This window comes from Bubalus bubalis, chromosome 5, assembly GCF_019923935.1.
Source record: "Bubalus bubalis isolate 160015118507 breed Murrah chromosome 5, NDDB_SH_1, whole genome shotgun sequence".
NCBI classification, from domain to species: Eukaryota; Metazoa; Chordata; class Mammalia; order Artiodactyla; family Bovidae; genus Bubalus; species Bubalus bubalis.
Window position 1 is genome coordinate 26822252 of NC_059161.1, and position 19504 is coordinate 26841755.

General features: G+C 44.1%; 2 protein-coding genes across 2 annotated transcripts; both read left to right on the forward strand.

Annotated features, from left to right (window-relative positions):
- The first annotated feature begins 5620 nt into the window (after window positions 1–5620).
- Window positions 5621–10653, forward strand: LOC102398987 (PRAME family member 8-like). The gene is made up of 4 exons (XM_044942531.2): window positions 5621–5718; window positions 6877–7196; window positions 7622–8194; window positions 9838–10653. Exons 2-4 carry the CDS (start codon window positions 6910–6912, stop codon window positions 10409–10411), a joined length of 1434 nt encoding a protein of 477 aa, XP_044798466.2. The 5' UTR covers window positions 5621–5718; window positions 6877–6909; the 3' UTR covers window positions 10412–10653.
- Window positions 10654–13390: 2737 nt separating this feature from the next.
- On the forward strand, window positions 13391–18847 carry LOC102399314 (PRAME family member 8-like). The gene is made up of 4 exons (XM_044942832.2): window positions 13391–14727; window positions 15647–15948; window positions 16405–16962; window positions 17955–18847. Exons 2-4 carry the CDS (start codon window positions 15662–15664, stop codon window positions 18388–18390), a joined length of 1281 nt encoding a protein of 426 aa, XP_044798767.2. The 5' UTR covers window positions 13391–14727; window positions 15647–15661; the 3' UTR covers window positions 18391–18847.
- Window positions 18848–19504: the final 657 nt, after the last annotated feature.

Consider the following 19504-nt stretch of genomic DNA (forward strand, 5'->3'; position numbering starts at 1 on the left):
CTTTTTGTGGGGGTGGAAAGGGTTTTACTGAAAGAGGCATGGCTCCCAATTCTGGAAGGGGTCATCCACACTGCAGATAAGCTAAACTTCTGAGCTTTGCTGACCTATTACCCATGGTGGATAATGATCCTTCTTGAATTAATCTATTGACCAGGGAAGTTACATAATTTCCTTTAGCAAAATACTAAAATCATAGAGGCATGTAACATGGTTTCAGTGTTTCTATACCTCATCAAAAAGTGTATTCTTTCAAGGACTACATTATATTAATGAGAAATTCTGTTTATCTCCATGAAATCCCCTGTCTCTATTACAGAAGTCTATAATAGCATGTTTTGACATCAGATGTTAGGTTGTGTAAGAAAACACCTGTGGGTGTATGTGACCTCCTTGCCTGTGGTAAGATACTGTATTTGTCAGGGTTCTCCTGAGTAACCACTAGGGTATAGCTGATTGTTGAGCAATGTGTCCGTTAGAGGCACTACCCATGATAGGTTACTACCCATGATAGGTTACTACCCATGATAGGTTACTGCAGACCCGTGCTGCTGCAGGAGACACTCAGACACTCAAAGGCAGGTCTGTCTCAGTCTCTAGTGGGATCCTTGGGTCCTGGTGCACACAAGCTTTTGTTTGAGCCCTCCTAGCCTCTCTGGTGGGTATGGGGTTTTATTCTATATGTAGGCTCAAACACATCTTTATTTATCAAGATAGGAACCATTACAATCAACATATTTTTGCCAATGAGTAATAAGTTTGTTTATGCTTGTAGTGTAAAAATGCATGCTTCAGAATTCAATGAACTCTTAGAAAGCATTTTCTGCCTCCCATTGGTTGTGGAAGCATTTTCCCTGAAAAATATTGTCAAGATACTTGAAGAAGTGGTATTTGGTTGGTGAGAGGTCAGGTAAATATGGTGGATGAGGCAAAATTTTGTACCCCAATACGTTCAATTTTTGAAGCGTTGGTTGTGTGATCTGCAGTCAAATGTCATCGTGGAGAAGAATTAGGCCCATTCTGTTGATGAACACCAGCTGCAGTCATTGCAGTTTTCAGTTCATTTCATTGATTTATTGAGTATATCTTTTAGATGTAATGGTTTTCCCAGGATCCAGAAAGCTGTAGTGGACCAGACGGGAAGAAGACCACCAAACAGTGATCATGACCTTTTTGGGTGCAAGTTTGCCTTTGGGCAGTGCTTTGGAGCTTCTTCTTGGTCTGACCACTGACCTGGTCATTGTCAGTTGTTGTATAAAATCCCTTTTCATCACAGGTCACAATCTGGTTGAGAAATAGTTCATTGTTGTGGCATAGAATAAGAAAAGAAGACACTTGAAAAAGACAATTTTTTGATTTTCTGTCAGTTCATGAGGCACCCACGTATGGAGCTTATTCACCTTTCCAATTTGCTTTAGATATCCAATGACAATAGAATGGTGGACACTGAGTTCTTTGGCAACTTTTCCTTTAATTGAACTGAACTGAACTGAAGCCCATAGGACCAAGCACATCCCCAGTTGCATTTGCCTTCCTCCCTTTAACAGACTCAAAATCTGCTATATTTCTGATGTACAACCTAACTAACAGTTTGATACAGATAGTTTATATTGTTTCCTTTGGGAATGACACCACAGTGTTTTTGCAACTGCTTTAATTGTGGGACATTTTGATTACATTAAAGAGAGAGGCTGAACTTTGCTGGAGCAGCCGTGAAGAGATACCCCACATCCAAGGTAAGAGAAACCCAAGTAAGATGGTAGGTGTTGCAGGAGGGCATCAGAGGGCAGACACACTGAAACCATACTCACAGAAAACTAGTCAATCTAATCACACTAGGACCACAGCCTTGTCTAACTCAATGAAACTAAGCCTTGCCTGTGGGGCCACCCAAGACGGGCAGGTCATGGTGGAGAGATCTGACAGAATGTGGTCCACTGGAGAAGGGAATGGCAAACCACTTCAGTATTCTTGCCTTGAGAACCCCTTGAACAGTACAAAAGGCAAAATGAAAAGATAATGAAAGAGGAACTCCTCAGGTCAGTAGGTGCCCAATATGCTACTGGAGATCAGTGGAGAAATAACTCCAGAAAGAATGAAGGGATGGAGCCAAAGTAAAAACAATATCCAGTTGTGGATGTGACTGGTGATAGAAGCAAGGTCTGATGCTGTAAAGAGCAATATTGCATAGGAACCTGGAATGTCAGGTCCATGAATCAAGGCAAATTGGAAGAGGTCAAACAGGAGATGGCAAGGGTGAACGTCGACATTCTAGGAATCAGCAAACTAAAATGGACTGGAATGGGTGAATTTAACTCAGATGACCATTATATCTACTATTGCGGACAGGAATCCCTCAGAAGAAACGGAGTAGCCGCCATTGTCAACAAAAGAGTCCAAAATGCAGTACTTGGATGCAATCTCAAAAATGACAGAATGATCTCTGTTCGTTTCCAAGGCAAACCATTCAATATCACAGTAATCTAAGTCTATGCCCCAACCAGTAACGCTGAAGAAGCTGAAGTTGAACGGTTCTATGAAGACCTACAAGACCTTTTAGAACTAACACCCAAAAAAGATGTCCTTTTCATTATAAGGGACTGGAATGCAAAAGTAGGAAGTCAAGAAACACCTGGAGTAACAGGCAAATTTGGCCTTGGAATACGGAATGAAGCAGGGCAAAGACTAATAGAGTTTTGCCAAGAAAATGCACTGGTCATAGCAAACACCCTCTTCCAACAACACAAGAGAAGACTCTACACATGGACATCACCATATGGTCAACACTGAAATGAGATTGATTATATTCTTTGCACTCAAAGATGGAGAAGCTCTATACAGTCAGCAAAAACAAGACCAGGATCTGACTGTGGCTCAGATCATGAACTCCTTATTGCCAAATTCAGACTGAAATTGAAGAAAGTAGGGAAAACCACTAGACCATTCAGGTATGACCTAAATCAAATCCCTTATGATTATACAGTGGAAGTGAGAAATAGATATAGGGCCTAGATCTGATAGAGTGCCTGATGAACTATGGATGGAGGTTCGTGACATTGTAGAGAAGACAGGGATCAAGACCATCCCCATGGAAAAGAAATGCAAAAAAGCAAAATGGCTGTCTGGGGAGGCTTTACAAATAGCTGTGAAAAGAAGAGAAGCAAAAAAGCAAAGAAGAAAAGGAAAGATATAAGCATCTAAATACAGAGTTCCAAAGAATAGCCAGAAGAGATAAGAAAGCCGTCCTCAGCGATCAATGCAAAGAAATAGAGGAAAACAACAGAAAGGGAAAGACTAGAGATCTCTTCAAGAAAATTAGAGATACCAAGGGAACATTTCATGCAAAGATGGACTCGATAAAGGACATAAATGGTTTGAACCTAACAGAAGCAGAAGATATTAAGAAGAGGTGGCAAGAATACACAGAAGAACTGTACAAAAAAGATCTTCATGACCCAGATAATCATCATGGTGTGATCACTCACCTAGAGCCAGACATCCTGGAATGTGAAGTCAAGTGGGCCTTAGGAAGCATCACTACGAACAAAGCTAGTGCAGGTGATGGAATTCCAGTTGAGCTCTTTCAAATCCTGAAAGATGATGCTGTGAAAGTGCTGCACTCAATATGTCAGCAAATTTGGAAAACTCAGCAGTGGCCACAGGACTGGAAAAGGTCAGTTTTCATTGCAATCCCAAAGAAAGGCAATGCCAAAGAATGCTCAAACTACTGCACAATTGCACTCATCTCACACGCTAGTAAAGTAATGCTCAAAATTCTCCAAGCCAGACTTCAGCAATACGTGAACCATGAACTTCCAGATGTTCAAGCTGGTTTTAGAAAAGGCAGAGGAACCAGAGATTAAATTGCAAACATCTGCTGGATCATGGAAAAAGCAAGAGAGTTCCAGAAAAACATCTATTTCTGCTTTATTGACTATGCCAAAGCCTTTGGCTGTGTGGATCACAATAAACTGTGGAAAATTCTGAAAGAGATGGAAATACCAGACCACCTGACCTGCCTCTTGAGAAACCTATATGCAAGTCAGGAAGCAACAGTTAGAACTGGACATGGAACAACAGACTGGTTCCAAATAGGAAAAGGAGTTCGTCAAGGCTGTATATTGTCACCGTGCTTATTTAACTTACATGCAGAGTACATCATGAGAAATGCTGGGCTGAAGCACAAGCTGGAATCAAGATTGCTGGGAGAAATATCAATAACCTCAGATATGCAGATGACACCACCATTATGGCAGAAAGTGAAGAGGAACTAAAAAGCCTCTTGATGAAAGTGAAAGTGGAGAGTGAAAAAGTTGGCTTAAAGCTCAACATTCAGAAAACGAAGATCATGGCATCCGGTCCCATCACGTCATGGGAAATAGATGAGGAAACAGTGGAAACAATGTCAGACTTTATTTTTGGGGGCTCCAAAATCACTGCAGATGGTGGTTGCAGCTATAAAATTAAAAGATGCTTACTCCTTGGAAGAAAAGTTATGACCAACCTAGATAGCATATTGAAAAGCAGAGACATTGCTTTGCCAACAAAGGTCCGTCTAGTCAAGGCTGTGGTTTTTCCTGTGGTCATGTATGGATGTGAGAGTTGGACTGTAAAGAAAGCTGAGTGCCGAAGAATTGATGCTTTTGAACTGTGGTGTTGGAGAAGACTCTTGAGAGTCCCTTGGACTACAAGGAGATTCAACCAGTCCATTCTGAAGGAGATCGGCCCTGGGTGTTCTTTAGAAGGAATGATGCTGAAGCTGAAACTCCAGTACTTTGGCCACCTCATGTGAGGAGTTGACTCATTGGAAAGACTCTGATGCTGGGAGGGATTGGGGGCAGGAGGAGAAGGGGACGACAGAGGATGAGATGGCTGGATGGCATCACTGACTCGATGGACGTGAGTCTGAGTGAACTCCGGGAGTTGGTGATGGACAGGGAGGCCTGGCATGCTGCGATTCATGGGGTCGTAAAGAGTCGGACACAACTGAGCGACTGAACTGAACTGAACTGAACTTGATTACACTGATCTGTCAAAAGATTCCAAAACAATGGTGCTTTCAAATTTTGTTTTAATGTCCAATCTCAGGAAACATTAATGGCTTCCCTGTCTCACACCCATGGTCATAACTGACCCCATTGTGTGTGGAGGGTGTGTGTGTGCCATGCTTAGTCATGTCCGACTCTTTGGGACCTCATGGAGAGTAGCCTACCAGGCTCCATTGTCCTTGGGATTTCCCAGGCAAGAATACTGGAGTGGGTTGTCATTTTCTTCTCCAGGAGATCTTCCCAACCCAGGGATGGAACCCGGGTTTCTAAGATCTCCTGCTTGGCAAATTCTTTACCACTGCACCACCCGAGAAGCCTCCATCAATGACCCTATTAGTTAAACCCAATCAGTGTTCCTGGAATGAATCAATGATTGAGTCTTTGACACCCCTCCCCCCATGTATCCCTCCTGAATGAATATCTGATTCAATCAATTCATCTGATTATAGGCAAAGATCCAATCAGGATTTACCTGATGGACATTCAGAAATCTAATCAGTCATCACGTTCCCTATTGGATGATCGTAGTTGGATGGGGGAATACATAATTAGAAAGGCCTATAAAAAGCTGAAGCATCAAAGAAGAGGTGCAGAAACTTCTTCCTCTGGAGTCACTGCCTGGCTTCTCCACCAGATCTGACCTCTGAGTACCCTGCCAACTACAGCAGAGCTGGTAAGTTACAGACCTCAGCAAAGGACATGCGTGTTAAGTCACTTTCGACTAAGTCAGTGTCCGACTCTTTGAGATGCTATGGACTGTAGCCCACCAGGCATCTCTGTTCATGGGATTCTCCACTCAAGAATACTGGAGTGGCTTGCCATGCCCTCCTTCAGATGATCTTCCCAACCCAGGGATCAAACCTCAGTCTCTTATGTCTCCTCATTGACAGGTGAGTTCTTTACCGCTAGCACCACCTGGGAAGCCCTCAGCAAAGGAAACCCTCATCTTGATGGTGAGGTTTCCATTGGTGGCAAGCAGCAATGGATGTCAGGGAGATTTTCCTCTTTCTTTTCAGATGTATCATTTAGTCTCTAAGTGTAATTTTTCCTTAGCCCCAAATATCTTGATCTATGCTTTCCTTTATGGCATTTAAAAATATCTTAACCAACTAGATTTTATGTAATGAAAACATCTAATTATTTGGAATTTTATTTCTTGACATTAAAAATAGTTTGTGCAAATGGCATTCACTTTTAGGGGTATCTGCTGCCTTTTTCCAAGGCCGTTAACTGTGGAAGCTGAGGTTGGAGACTGCAGTGGGTTTCATGATGCTCTATTCCCATAGTTTTAAGGCCCGAAAGTGAAAGTCATTCAGTCGTGTCCAACTCTTTGCAACCCCAGGGACTATACAGTCCATGGAATTCTCCAGGCCAAAATACTGGGGTAGGTAGCCTTTCCTTCTCCAAGGTATCTTCCTAACCCAGGGATCGAACCCAGGTCTCCCGCACTACAGGCAGATTCTTTACCATTGAAGCCACAAGACCCTAAGTGAGTGTCTGAAAGGTTTCCCCCTGAAAATATTCACCTTTCAGGCTCCTGGAATCCACTTCCCAGTGCAACATAAATTGAGCACAACAGTGAATGGAAATGGATGGGCTAGTGGTTGGGTTTCTTCCTCCTTGGTCCTTATGAGATGCTTGTTTTGGTGCCCATAGGGGCAGAGCTATGGCTTTTTCCTCACTGAGCCCAGAGTAAAACTGTGAAAAACTGAGGCTATTCCACAACTGCAAGAGCAGAGATTTCCACTCTGAGTTGGTTCCTCTGAAGAGTGGGGAGACAGATGAAGGGGTGTTCATGCTTACCTGAGAAAGATGCCTTCTTCTCTCCAAGTTCTTACAGGATTCCTTTAGGAGCAGATTCAGGATGAGTATCCAGAACCCCCTGAGACTCCTGAACCTGGCAGGAAAGAGCCTACTAACTGATGAGGCCTTGACCATTTCTACTCTGGAGCATCTGCCCATTGAGCTCTTCCCCCCACTCTTCATGGAAGCATTCTGTGGAAGACACAGAAAGACCTTAAAGGCCTTGGTGCAAGCCTGGCCCTTTGTCCGCCTGCCTCTTGGGGGCCTGATGCAGACACCTCATCTGGGAACCTTACAAGCAGTGCTGGATGGACTCGATGTCCTGCTCACACAGAAGGATCGTCCAAGGTGAGTCAGATGCATGTAACCTGGTAAGATGTGGGCAGTCCTGAAGAGACAGGTAACAGCAGGAGAGTAAATGACAAATGGATGGACCAGTGGCTTCTGATGATGCCAGTGAAGAAACAGAGACTTGGTCATTGCTGAGTTCACTTTGCTGAATGCCTTCTAGCAGTGCAGGTGTGCCTAAAATGCAAGGAAATGTGAAAGTACATGCCCAGCCTCCTCTCAGGGATGCCTAAGGGCACTAGAGTAGAAAGTTAGGGGAAATGGCAAGGGAAAGGAGATGGAGGGATGTGAGGCAGAGAGGGAAGAGGGCAAGGAAGAAGGTGATGTCAGGAATGTGAAGTAAAAGCTGAGGTGCAAAGTCAGAGTGTTGCCTAATTTTGTGTGAATCTAAAAACTATAGCTGCCAATCTGCTGATTCCCCACAGGAAGTGCAAACTGCGTGTGCTGGATTTAAGGAATATTGGCCAGGACTTCTGGAGAATGTGGTCTGGATCCAGTGTCCATGTGTCCTCAAGCTCATCAATGGTACCAATGGCTGAGGATGGGTCAAGGATCGAGAAGCCCTTGGCTCCCTTCAAGGTGTTCACAGAACTTCACCTCAAGGAAAGAACCATGAATGAATTCCTCACTTACCTCCTAAAGTGGATAGAGCAGAGAGACCCTTTCATACACTTGTGCTGTAAGAAGCTGAAAATTGTTTCATTTCCCATGGATAATATTATGAAGGTCCTGAGCATGGTGCAGCTGGACTGTATCCAGGAGTTACATGTGAATTGCACCTGGCATCTGTCCACTCTGGCCATGATTGCTCCTCTCCTGGGCCAGATGAGCAATGTGCAGAAACTGTTTGTCTCCCACATCCATCTGCCTGATCCTGAGGAGTGGGATGAGCAGCACATTGTCAAAATTACTTCTCAGTTCCTGAGGCTGCACCACCTCCAGGATCTCCATCTGGAATCCCCTTTCTACCTTGAAGGCTGCCTGGACCAGATGCTCAGGTGAGTGTGTACCACTGACCAGCAAATAGAGGGGAAAAGCTGGAAGTAGTGACAGATTTCCTCTTCCTGGGCTCTAAAATCACTTCAGATGGTGACTGCCCCCATGAAATCAGAAGATATTTGCTTCTTGAAAGGAAAGTTATAACAAACCTAGACAGTGTTTAAAAAGCAGAGACATCCCTTGGCCACAGAGGTGCACATACTCAAGACTATGGTCTTCCCAGTGGTCATATGATTGTGAGAGCTGGGCCATAAAGAAGGCAGAACACCAAGAATGAATGCATTTGAACTGTGGTACTGGAGAAGACTCCTGAGAGTCCTTTGGAAAGCAAAGAAATTAAACCAGTCAATCTTAATGAAAATCAATCCTGAATACTTGTTGGAAGGGCTGATGCTGAAATTGAAACTCCAGTATTTTGGTCATCTGATGCGTACAGCTGACTCATTGGAAAAGTCCCTGATGATGGGAAAGATTGAGGGCAGAAGCAGAAGAGGGTGTTAGAGGATGAGATGGCTAAATGGCATCACTGACTCATTGAACAGAAACTTGGGCAAACTTCAGGAGATGGTGAGAGACAGAGAGGCCTTGGCATGCTGCAGTCCATGGGATTACAAAGAGTCAGACATGACCGGGCAATTGAACAACAATAGCTTAGGTGACTTGAAAATAATTAAGGGAATGGAGCGTTGAAGATGAAAAATTCCATCAGTCATGAGCATTTTAAACAGAAGCTCCATGCTCACTGGTTTTGTGACCACAATGAGCCTAATTCCCCATCTATAAAGGTCGATTTTTTTCTCCATGTGTGTATGCTAAGTCACTCAATCATGCCCAGTTCTCTGTAATCCTATGGACTGTAGCCCATCAGGCTTCCCTTTCCATGGGATTTTCCAGGCAAGAATACTGGAGTTGGTAGCCATGCACTCCTCCAGGAGATCTTCCTGACCCAGGAATAAAACCCCTGTCTTTTATGTCTCCTGGATTGGCAGGCCAAATCTTTACCAGTAGTGCCACCTGGGAAGCCTCAGATAAGCTTATTAATATATGGGAAATGCATGACTCTGGAGATGATGGTAATAGAGTAGGGATCAAAGGGATCATAAAAATTAGTAGATGGTTTGCAGATAAAGCAGGGATGTAAGTGAGCCTGTGCAGACTGGCATCCTCAGTGGATGTTGTGGGATCTTGTCCAGGTTGGTCCTCTATGCATGTCACACAAAAGCCTCACCTGCCTGAGATGGGTACCTGGGGCCAAAGCATGTGTGAAGGAAGCATGGATTGGAAGCATTTTAAGTATATCTCTTACTATTAAATTTTAGTGATACCCACTCTCAATTGAAACAAGGTATCAGGCTCTCCTCTGAACTTGTCCTAGTGCATCCCATTATCTTCATTCATCCTCAGACAGAAGTGGAGTAAGTTTTTCTCTGCTTGCCTAATGAGAGTTTTCAAGACTCTATGTACTTGACCCAGTCACACAGAAGGGTAAATGACTCTGGCTACAATAAGACTGGCCATTCTGGGTTTCAATCCTTATCAGATCATCATACCAAATCTGGGCTTGGGCAGATCATTTGTCTCTCAACTTGTGGTCAGTTTTCACCTCAAGTTTCTAAGACCTAATGTCTCTGTTTCTCCTCAGGTGCCTGATGAAGCCCTTGGACAACCTTTCAATAACTCACTGCCTCCTTAGAGATTCAGACTTGACCCATCTGTCCCAGAGCCTGAACATCAGTCAGCTAAAGAGCCTGAATCTGAGTGGGGTCACCATGACCTACTCTAGTCCTGAGCTCCTCCCAGCTCTGCTGGAGAAAGTTTCAGCCACCCTCCAAGAGCTATACTTAGAGCAATCTGGGATCAGGGACTCCCACCTCGAGGCCATCTTGCCTGCCCTGGGCCACTGCTTCCAGCTCACATCCTTCAGTCTGCGTGGGAACCTCCTCTCCATGGCCATCATGGAGAAGATGCTGCGACATACCTCTGAGCTGCCCAGTTTAAGTCGAGAGCTGTACCCTGTCCTTCAGGAGAGTTTCAGCTCTCAGGGGATCCTCCAACCTGGGAGACTTGCCCAGTGTCGGACTGAACTGCTTGAGATTCTGAAGGACTTAGGATGCCCCAGGACCATCTGGATTTGCTTCACCCCCTGTCCACACTGTGGAGATAACACATTCTATCATCCTGAGCCCATCATATATGGCGGTAACATTCCAGCCTAGATCCCAAGCTCTCTACTGAGCACTTGGAAACTGAAATCTTGGACAAGATACATCGTGAAGGGAAAACAGACATATGGTTTCAGACATCTACTCAATGTGAATGTGAAAAAGAAAGGTGATCCTACAGGGGAGCAGGATTGCAGGGAGAAATGTAGTCTCCCCAGTAATGCAATGCTTGTGGACATGTGTCCTGTAGAGTCATAAATAGGAACCTAAATTTATTTAGGTGGATTTGAACTTGAGATTCACATGTTGCAATTGTCCCTGGATTGTTGTTGTTCAGTCGCCCAGTCGTGTCCAACTCTTCAACCCCATGGACTGCAGAACACCAGGCCTCCCTGTCCCTCACCATCTCCTAAAGTTTGCCCAAGTTCATGTTCATTGCATCGGTGATGCCGTCCAGCCATCTCACCCTCTGACGCCTTCTTCTGCCCTCAATCTTTCCCAGCGTCAGGGACTTTTCCAGTGAGTCAGCTGTTCACATAAAATGACCAAAATATTGGAGCTTCAGCATCAGTCCTTCCAGTGAATATTCAGGATTGATCCCAGTAAGATTGACTGATTTGATCTCCTTGCTGTCCAAGTGAATTTCAGGAGTCTTCTCTAGCACCACAGTTCTAATCCATCAATTCTTTGGTGTTCTGCCTTCTTTACGGTCCGGGTCTCACAATCATACATGACCACTGGAAAAACCATAGCCTTGATTATGTGAATTTTTGTCAGCAGAGTAGTGTCTCTGCTTTTCAACACACTGTCTAGGTTTGTCATTATATATATATATATATATATATACACACACATACATACACACATACTACTTGGAAATCGGCTAATGAGATTATAGTTCCACATTTCAGGCCCCTGGACAATGGCTGGGGCTATCTGCCTTCTGGGAAGGAGCTAGAAGATAACTTCTGATAGCAGTTGGCATGATGATGACAAGGTTGTGTGTGACTGACTCATGTTTAATTCTCTCCCTGGGTCCAAGCTCCTCAAGAGCCCACAGCACCTCCATCAGTGGCTCTCAGACTTGGAAATGTCTCATATTCCAGGACTGGTCACCTCTCTCTCTGCTCACATTCTTAGGTTTAGTCTTTCAAATGAGTTTGCTAGTCCGATCCCATCTTCATGAAAGGCAACACCAACAAAGGTGGCACTGTTCCTCTTGGCTGCACCCTTTAGTTTCTAGACTTTACCCTGAGAAAATTCGGGACACCCGGGTTTGATCCCTGGGTCGGGAAGATCCCCTGGAGAAGGAAATGGCAACCCACTCCAGTACTCTTGCCTGGAAAATTCCATGGATGGAGGAGCCTGGTGGGCTACAGTCCATGGGGTCACAAAGAGTTGGACACGACTGAGCAACTTCACTTTCTTTTCACTTTCACCCAGAGAAAAGTCTTTTAATCTCTCTCCAAGTCAGTGGAAAACAATATATCCATATTTTACACTGTCTTCAGTCATTCATAGGGCTGCTGTAGGAATGCCCAGCTCCAGGCTGCCCTACCCCGCCCTCACTTCTCACTGTGGCTTTGATCTGATCTCCATCAGAGAAGCCATGACTTAAACCGGAGGACCAACCATATCCCCGGGAGACTGTCCTTGCTCCCTGAATAGGCTCCTGATCTGCTCTTATTCCAACATGACACTGGCACAACAACTTGATACAAGGAGTTTAGTTTGTTTTCTTTGGGACAGCACCACTGTTCCTGTGAAGCTGCTTTATTTCTAGGCCATTTGAATAGTTTTAATATGGCCAAAGAATCCCCCAAAGATGATGCTTCCAGGTTTTCCTTTTTTGATGCAGTGTCAGGCACAGGTTAATCCCTTCCTTGACACACCCAGGGCTACAACTGCCAGTATTAGTAAAACTCGATCAGTGTTTGTGGGGTGAATCCAGGAATGTGTTTTGACTTCCCCTTTGACCTAATTATTTCTCTTTCCTGAAATGAAAATCTGATTCAATCTATCTGGAGAAAGACAAATTTAAGGATTAACCATCTGGATATTCTGGAATCTAACCTGGTATCACTTTCCAATCAGAAGTTACTTGTTGGAAGGGGAAAGAAATGATTAGAAAGTCCTCTAAAAGCCTCAGGCACCAAAGAAGGAATATAGAAGCATTGCCTGGGTTCTACAAGGGGTCTGAGGTCTGACCATCCTGCCAACCCAACCCCATCAGAGCTGGTGTGCTACTGACGCTCACATACTTGGCAGTTTTTTTTATTTTACTAGTTAGACTTTCTAAACAGAAACTTAAAAGCATTCCATATGCTATTTTTAAAGTCTCTCCCTGGTGTCTCAGTGGTAAAGAGACTGCCTGCCAATGCAGGAGACAAAGGTTCAATCCCTGCATCAGGAAGATCCCCTGGAGTTGGCAATGGCAACCCACTCCAGTATTCTTGCCTGGGAAATCCCATTGCCAGAGGAGCCTGACGGGCTACAGTCCATGGGGTTACAAAAGAACCTGACTCAACTTATTGACTAAAACAATAACAACTGGGTATGAAGTGTTCCATTCACTGAACTCCTTTCCAAAGCAGTAATGTTGCAGGAATGAAAGTAGGGGTGCAGGAGAATGATCAGATCCCAGGTCACATAAGAGTCTCTGGGAAGGCTGCCACATGTGGGTTTTGGTGTCGTGCAGGGAAGAATTCAAGAATGAACCTTTGTAAAGATAAAGAAGGTTTATAAAGGCCCACACTCCATAGAGATAGAGTGGGCCATCATGGAAAGCAAGAGAGGCACCAGGTTTGTCAATTTTTATAGGGGCGGGTAATTTTATAGGCTAATGAGTGGGAGTATTCCAGCTATCTTGGGGCAATAAAATATTAGTCACTCAGCTGTGTCTGACTCTGCAACCCCATGGACTACAGTCTGCCAGGCTCCTCTGTCCATGCAATTCTCCAGGCAAGAACACTTGAGTGGGTAGCCATTCCCTTCTCCAGGGGATCTTCCTGACCCAGGGATCGAACCCAGGTCTCCTGCATTGCAGGCAGATTCTTTTACCATCTGAGCCACCAGGGAAGCCCCTTTCATCTTGGGGAAGGGGTGGGGATTTTCAGGAATTGGACCACTGCCCACTTTTTGACCATTAATGTTCATAACCATTGTGGCAGCTGGGTTGTGCTACAATGAGCTATACTGAGGATCAAGGGCAAGTGCAAGTTGAGTCCACCATCCTGGACCTGGTTGTTTCTAATCAGTTTATGTCATGTCCTTCTTTTAAAGGTTGTGCCTTGCCTCTTTCCTGTCTCAGTAATTCTTATATATGTAAAGAAAGAATGTTTAAAAATGTATATCTCAAAGCTTTCCAGCTCAGATAGACTCCCACATCTTAATAACACTCTTAGTTACATGGCTTCTGCAATTTCTCATTTTAAATTTTTAAAGTGAAAACAATCTTTTCATTCAATTTATGGTACTGATCTCAACTTTTGGAGAGGAAACCCTTTAGAGATGATACTGCTTCCTTTTAGTCACTCCTTTTAATTTCTAAACACAACCCAGAGAAAAGTCTTCTAAATTTCCTTCTTCCCCAAGAGAAGGAAAACAAAAAAACAAAAAACCTACATTTTACACTATTTGCGTTACTCACATTGTCCCTCTAGGGACATCCAGATCCAACTACCCAGCCCTCACTCTTACTTCTCAAATGTGATTTTGACCTGATGTCTTCAGAGATGGTTTGACTTAAGATTGGAATACCAGTCACATCCCCAAAAGGACTTCCCTTTACTTTCTGAGTAGATTCCTGATCTCCACTTGTCTAACATAACACCTGAGTGATGATTGATAGAGGTGGATACTTTTATTTTGCTTCCTTTGGGAACAACACTACTGTCTTCATAAAGCAATTTTAATTCTGGGACATTTCGATAATTTTTTTATGGCTGAAGATCCCCAAACAACAGTACTTCAAAGTTTTGTTTTTTCTGTCACAAAAGGATAACCCCTTTCCTGTCTCACACCCAGGCCTATTACTATTAATATTAGTAAAGCCAAATCAATATTTGTGGGTGAATCAAGAAATCCAATACCCCTCCCTCATTCTTTATCCTGCCTGAATGAAATCTGATTCAATCAGTTCCTCTGAAGGTAACAAAGACCCAATCAGGATTAACCCAATAGACAGTCTGAAATCTAATCAGGTATCACTTTCTGATTGGCAGTTAGTTGTTGGAAAGAAGGAAGATGTGATTAGAAAGGTCTATATAAGCCTTAGACACCAACGAGATGCAGAATCTTCAGGGTTCCAGAGTCACCACCAGGATTCTCAAGTCTGAGGTGTGAGCAGCCTGCCAACCACAACAGAGCTGGTAAGTTACAGATACAAGTAAAGACACCTTCACTGTACCCATGGTCAACTGGTCTTGAATGGTGGCAGGCGTATCAGGATGAAAGGAGAGATTAATTTTAAAAACTGCTTACTAGGGACTTCCCTAGGGATCCTGGAATTGGATCACTGCAGGATCGCAGGTTCATTCCTGATCTGGGAACTAAGACACCCCATGCCATGCTTCCAAAATTGAAAAATAAAAATAAATGAATAAAAATTATTTATTTTCATATATACTGATTTAAGATTTTGGTTTTACCTTGAATGTAGTATTGACTTAATCCCAAATATTTGATTGGTTCTTTTTAAATGTCTTAACAAAGCAGATGCTCTTTTTAGTAAAAAACATCTTTGGAATTTCATTTCTTTTTAAAATTTTTTTCTCTTTTTTTTGAAATTTTATTTCTTAAAATTTAAAATGTTTAGTTTGAGTACAAACATCATTCATTCTAGGGGTATCTCTTACCCTTTCCCAGCCCAGTGAACTGTGGGCTATATTGGGCCACATGATGCTCCTATTCCCATAGTTTTAAGGCTCTAAGTGATATATTAAAAATTTTCCCCCAAAAAAGATAAAGCTCAGCCTTTAACTCATGGTACCCACTTCCCAGTGACACATGATTAAGCCAAGCAGTGGATGGAAATGGATGGACTAATGGTTGGATTTCTCCCTTCTTGCTCCTTGTGAGATCATGCTCTAGTACCCATAGGGGTAGATCTATGGCTTTGTTCTCACTGAGTCCAGAGTGTAATTGGGACTAACAGGCACTTGCACTACTGCCAGGGCAGTGACCTTGGCCCTGAGATTCCTTTGAAGAGTGGGAGAGAGAGGTGTGTTCTTGCTTGGCCTGAGAAGAATGCCTTGTTCTCTGGAAGTTTTCACAGGATTTCTTTTGTAGCAGAGTCAGATCAGAATGAGTCTTTGGGCCCCACCCAGACTCCTGGACCTGGCAGCTAAGAGCCTGCTAAGGAATGAGGACTTGGCCATGAGTTCTTTGGAGTTTCTGCCCATCGAGCTCTTCCCCCTACTCTTCATGGAAGCCTTCTATGGGAGTCACAGTAAGACCCTGAAGACCATGGTGTATTCCTGGCCATTCGTCCGCCTGCCTCTGGGGGGCCTGATGGAGCTGCCTCATCTGATAACCTTACAAGCAGTACTGGATGGACTTGATGTCCTGCTTTCCCAGAAGGAGCGCCCCAGGTGAGTCTAATCCAGGTAGCCTGGAAGGTTACTAGACATCCTGAAGAGACAGCTGGGGTCATAGAGTGAATGGCCAAGGGATGGACCAGAGGCTTCTGATGATGTCAATGAATTTCAGAGGCCTTGACCACTGCTGAGCCCTCTTTGGGAAATGCCTTCTGGAAGTGTAGGACTGTCTAAGATGCAGGGAAACCTAAAAGAACATGTCCCAGCCTCTTCCCAGGGATTCTTAAGGATTGTAGAAGTAGAAAATCAGGAAGGATGTAGGGGCAAAGGAGATAGAGGAAAGTGAGGCAGTATCCCTACTGAAGAGGAAGTGGGCAAGGCAGCAAGTAATGTCAGGAATCTGAAGTAAAAACTCAGGTGAGAAGTCTTAGTGTTGCCTATATTCTGAGACTGTGGTTTCATTCAGTTTGGATTTTAAACCATTGCTGCCCATCTGCTGTTTCCCCACAGGAGGTGCAAACTGCAGGTGTTGGATTTAAGGAATACTGGCCAGAACTTCTGGAGCATGTGGTCTGGATACATGGACCACATATACTCAAGCTCACTGACGGCACCAGTTCCTGAGGACAGGTCAAGGACAGAGCAGCCCTTGGCTCCCTTGGAGGTGTTCATAGAGATGAACCTCAAGGAATGGGCCATGGATGAGTTCCTCACCTACCTCATGAGGTGGGCAAAACAGAGAAAAGATTCCATACACCTCTGCTGTAAGAAGCTGAAGATCTTTGGAATGCCTGTGGAAAATATTATGAAGGTCCTGAGTATGGTGCAGCTGGACTGTATCCAGGATGTAGAAGTCAACCAGAACTGGCATCTGTCCAGCCTGGCCACATTCGCTCCTCTCCTGGGCCAAATGAGTAACGTGCAGAGACTCATACTTTCTGCCTCTGAAGAGCAGGAACAGCATGTTGTTGTCCAGTTTACCTCTCAGTTCCTCAAGCTGCACCACCTCCGGGATCTCATTCTGGAATCTCCCTTCTTCCTGTCAGGGCGCCTGGACCAGATGCTCAGGTGAGGGAGGCACCACTGGTTGAGAAACAGTGAACACAACTCTGCAATGTCAAGTGCACTGTCTTATTTTATGCTCTACCCTGAAGTGTGGTAACACACAGCTACCCAAGTCAAGGTCGAGGAACAAATGGATAGAGGCACTGGAAAGGGACACCAATCTAGGGAACTAGGGGATTGGAATCTACCAAAGAACAGTTTGAGGTTTCTACTTTAGGAGGAGAGATCTATGTCCAGATAACTTAGGAAAACAAGTGGAAAGGGTCTTGAGGAGGGACCTGAGCATTTCTAAACGGAAGCTCTGTGCTCTGCAAGTCTGTGGCCACAATGAGCCTCTCTCAAATTCCCTGTCCCTAAAATGTTGTTTTGCGCTTCAGATAAGATATTTAATATATGAGAAATGCATGGTTCTGGAGATGATGATAATGAGCCAAAGGGACAGTAGAAAGTGGTAGATCATTTGCAGATGACACAGGGACATAAATGAGCCCCTACAGACCGGAAACCTCAGTTGATATTGTGGGAAATTACCCAAGTTGTTTTTTTTATTCATGTAACCCAGGTACCTCACCAAGCCTGAGATATGAGTGCCTGAGCCCAAGCACAGACAGAAGAAAGCCTGAGATGAAAGTATCTTTTGCCTTCTCTCCCAGTACTAACGCTCAGAGATGCCTGCACTTGATTTAGATGTGATGTCAGGCTCTCCCTCTGAGCAGGTTCTGGATATTCCATTATGTTCATTCACCCTCATAAGGAAGTAGAGTATGTTACACCCTGCTTGACAGATTAAGAAAGAGAGATATCAAGGTTCTGTGTACTTCATTCAGTCACACAGTGAAGGTGAAAGAACTCAGGCTAAAATGAGACTGGGCATGTTGGATATTGACCTTTATTTGATGGTCAGAATGACCCTGGCCTTGGGCAAATCACTTGTTTCTTACCTGGAGGTCACCTGCCTCCCCTGTTTCTCAGACCTAATTGCCCTTTCTTCACAGGTGTCTGATGAGCCCCTTGGATAACCTCACGATAACTCACTGCCTCCTTACAGACTCAGACTTGACCCACCTGTCCCAGTGCCCAAGAATCAGTCAGCTAAAAGGCCTGGATCTGAGTGGTATCACCCTGGCTGACTTTAGTCCTGAGCTCCTTCAGGTTCTGCTGGAGCGAGTTGCAGATACCCTCCAGGTATTGGACTTAAATCAGTGTGAGATCATGGACTCCCAAATCGAGGCCATCCTGCCTGCCCTGAGCCACTGCTCCCAGCTCAGGTCCATCAGCATGTGTGGGAACCTCCTCTCCATGGCTGCTATGGAGAAGCTGCTGCGTCACACCTCAGGGCTGCCCAGGTTAAGTCAAGAGTTTTACCCAGCCCCTCTGGAGAGTAACAGCTCTCAGGCAGTTCTTTTAGAAGAGAGACTTGCCCAGCTTTGAGCTGAACTTATGGAGATTCTGAGAGACTTGGGACATCCCAGGACCATCTGGCTTAACTCCATCTTCTTTGCTTCCTATGACTACGACAAATACTCTCATTTAGAAATTATTGAATACATCCCTGCCTAGTTGGGTGCACCTATCAAAAGCTTTCTTCTGGGCACTTGGAAGTTGAAATCTATGTCACAGGTACATCATAAAGGGAAACCAGACCCATGGTTTCAGACATCTGCTCGTGTGAATGAGAAAAGGAAAAGTGAGCCAGTGAAGGTGCAGAAGGAAAATGTTGACCTGGAGAGCTAATGTGACTTTCAGGAACATGTGTCCCACAGAGTTATAAATGTGAACCTAAATGACTTTAGAGGGATTTCAGCTTGAGAAGCATAAGTTAAAGTTATCTCTGGTGGATGATTGTAAAGAAATGGTCAGAAATAAAAAGACCCCTAGTGTAAACCTACTGCTATCCTGCATGAAGTATTATCCTGTTTTCTCAGTTTATATCTTGGGGATTTCCAGATACTGATAAAAATTTTAAAAGGCATGGAGTTGTCTATGATCTGAAACCTTACTATTTCTGCAAGTTCTTTATTCTATCTGGGGGCATCTCATCCCTCTTTGCTTATTTCTGTGTCTGTTCATTGAGTTAATACACACAAAGGGGAACATACTCAGTGGCCAATGAACTAGTGGAGTGAAGAGCTCTTGCCAGGGTCCTCACTGCTGATGCAGGTCATGACCCTGGACATGAGCAGTCCTCATGGTTCTCCTGGTGGGTCCATAAGTCTTAGTTCCTGGCTTTTGTGTTGCTGAGAAAGGGTTTGACTATATATAAGGCAAACCCTCCAGTTCTGGGAGGGGTAGTCCAAACTGTGAATAATCTGGAGACTCTGGATCTCACTAAACCATGCCTGCCATGGCTGGGTAGTGGTCCTTCTTGAATTAATCTAGTTGTGCACATTCAAATTCATTTTAGCAAAATGCTAAAATAGTATAGGCATTTAACATAGTTCTAGTATTTCTATGCCACATGTAAAAATTTATATCCTTTAGAGGGTAGATCATGTCAATGAGAGATTTACAAAATTCCCATAACACCTGTTTCTCACCGTCAGGG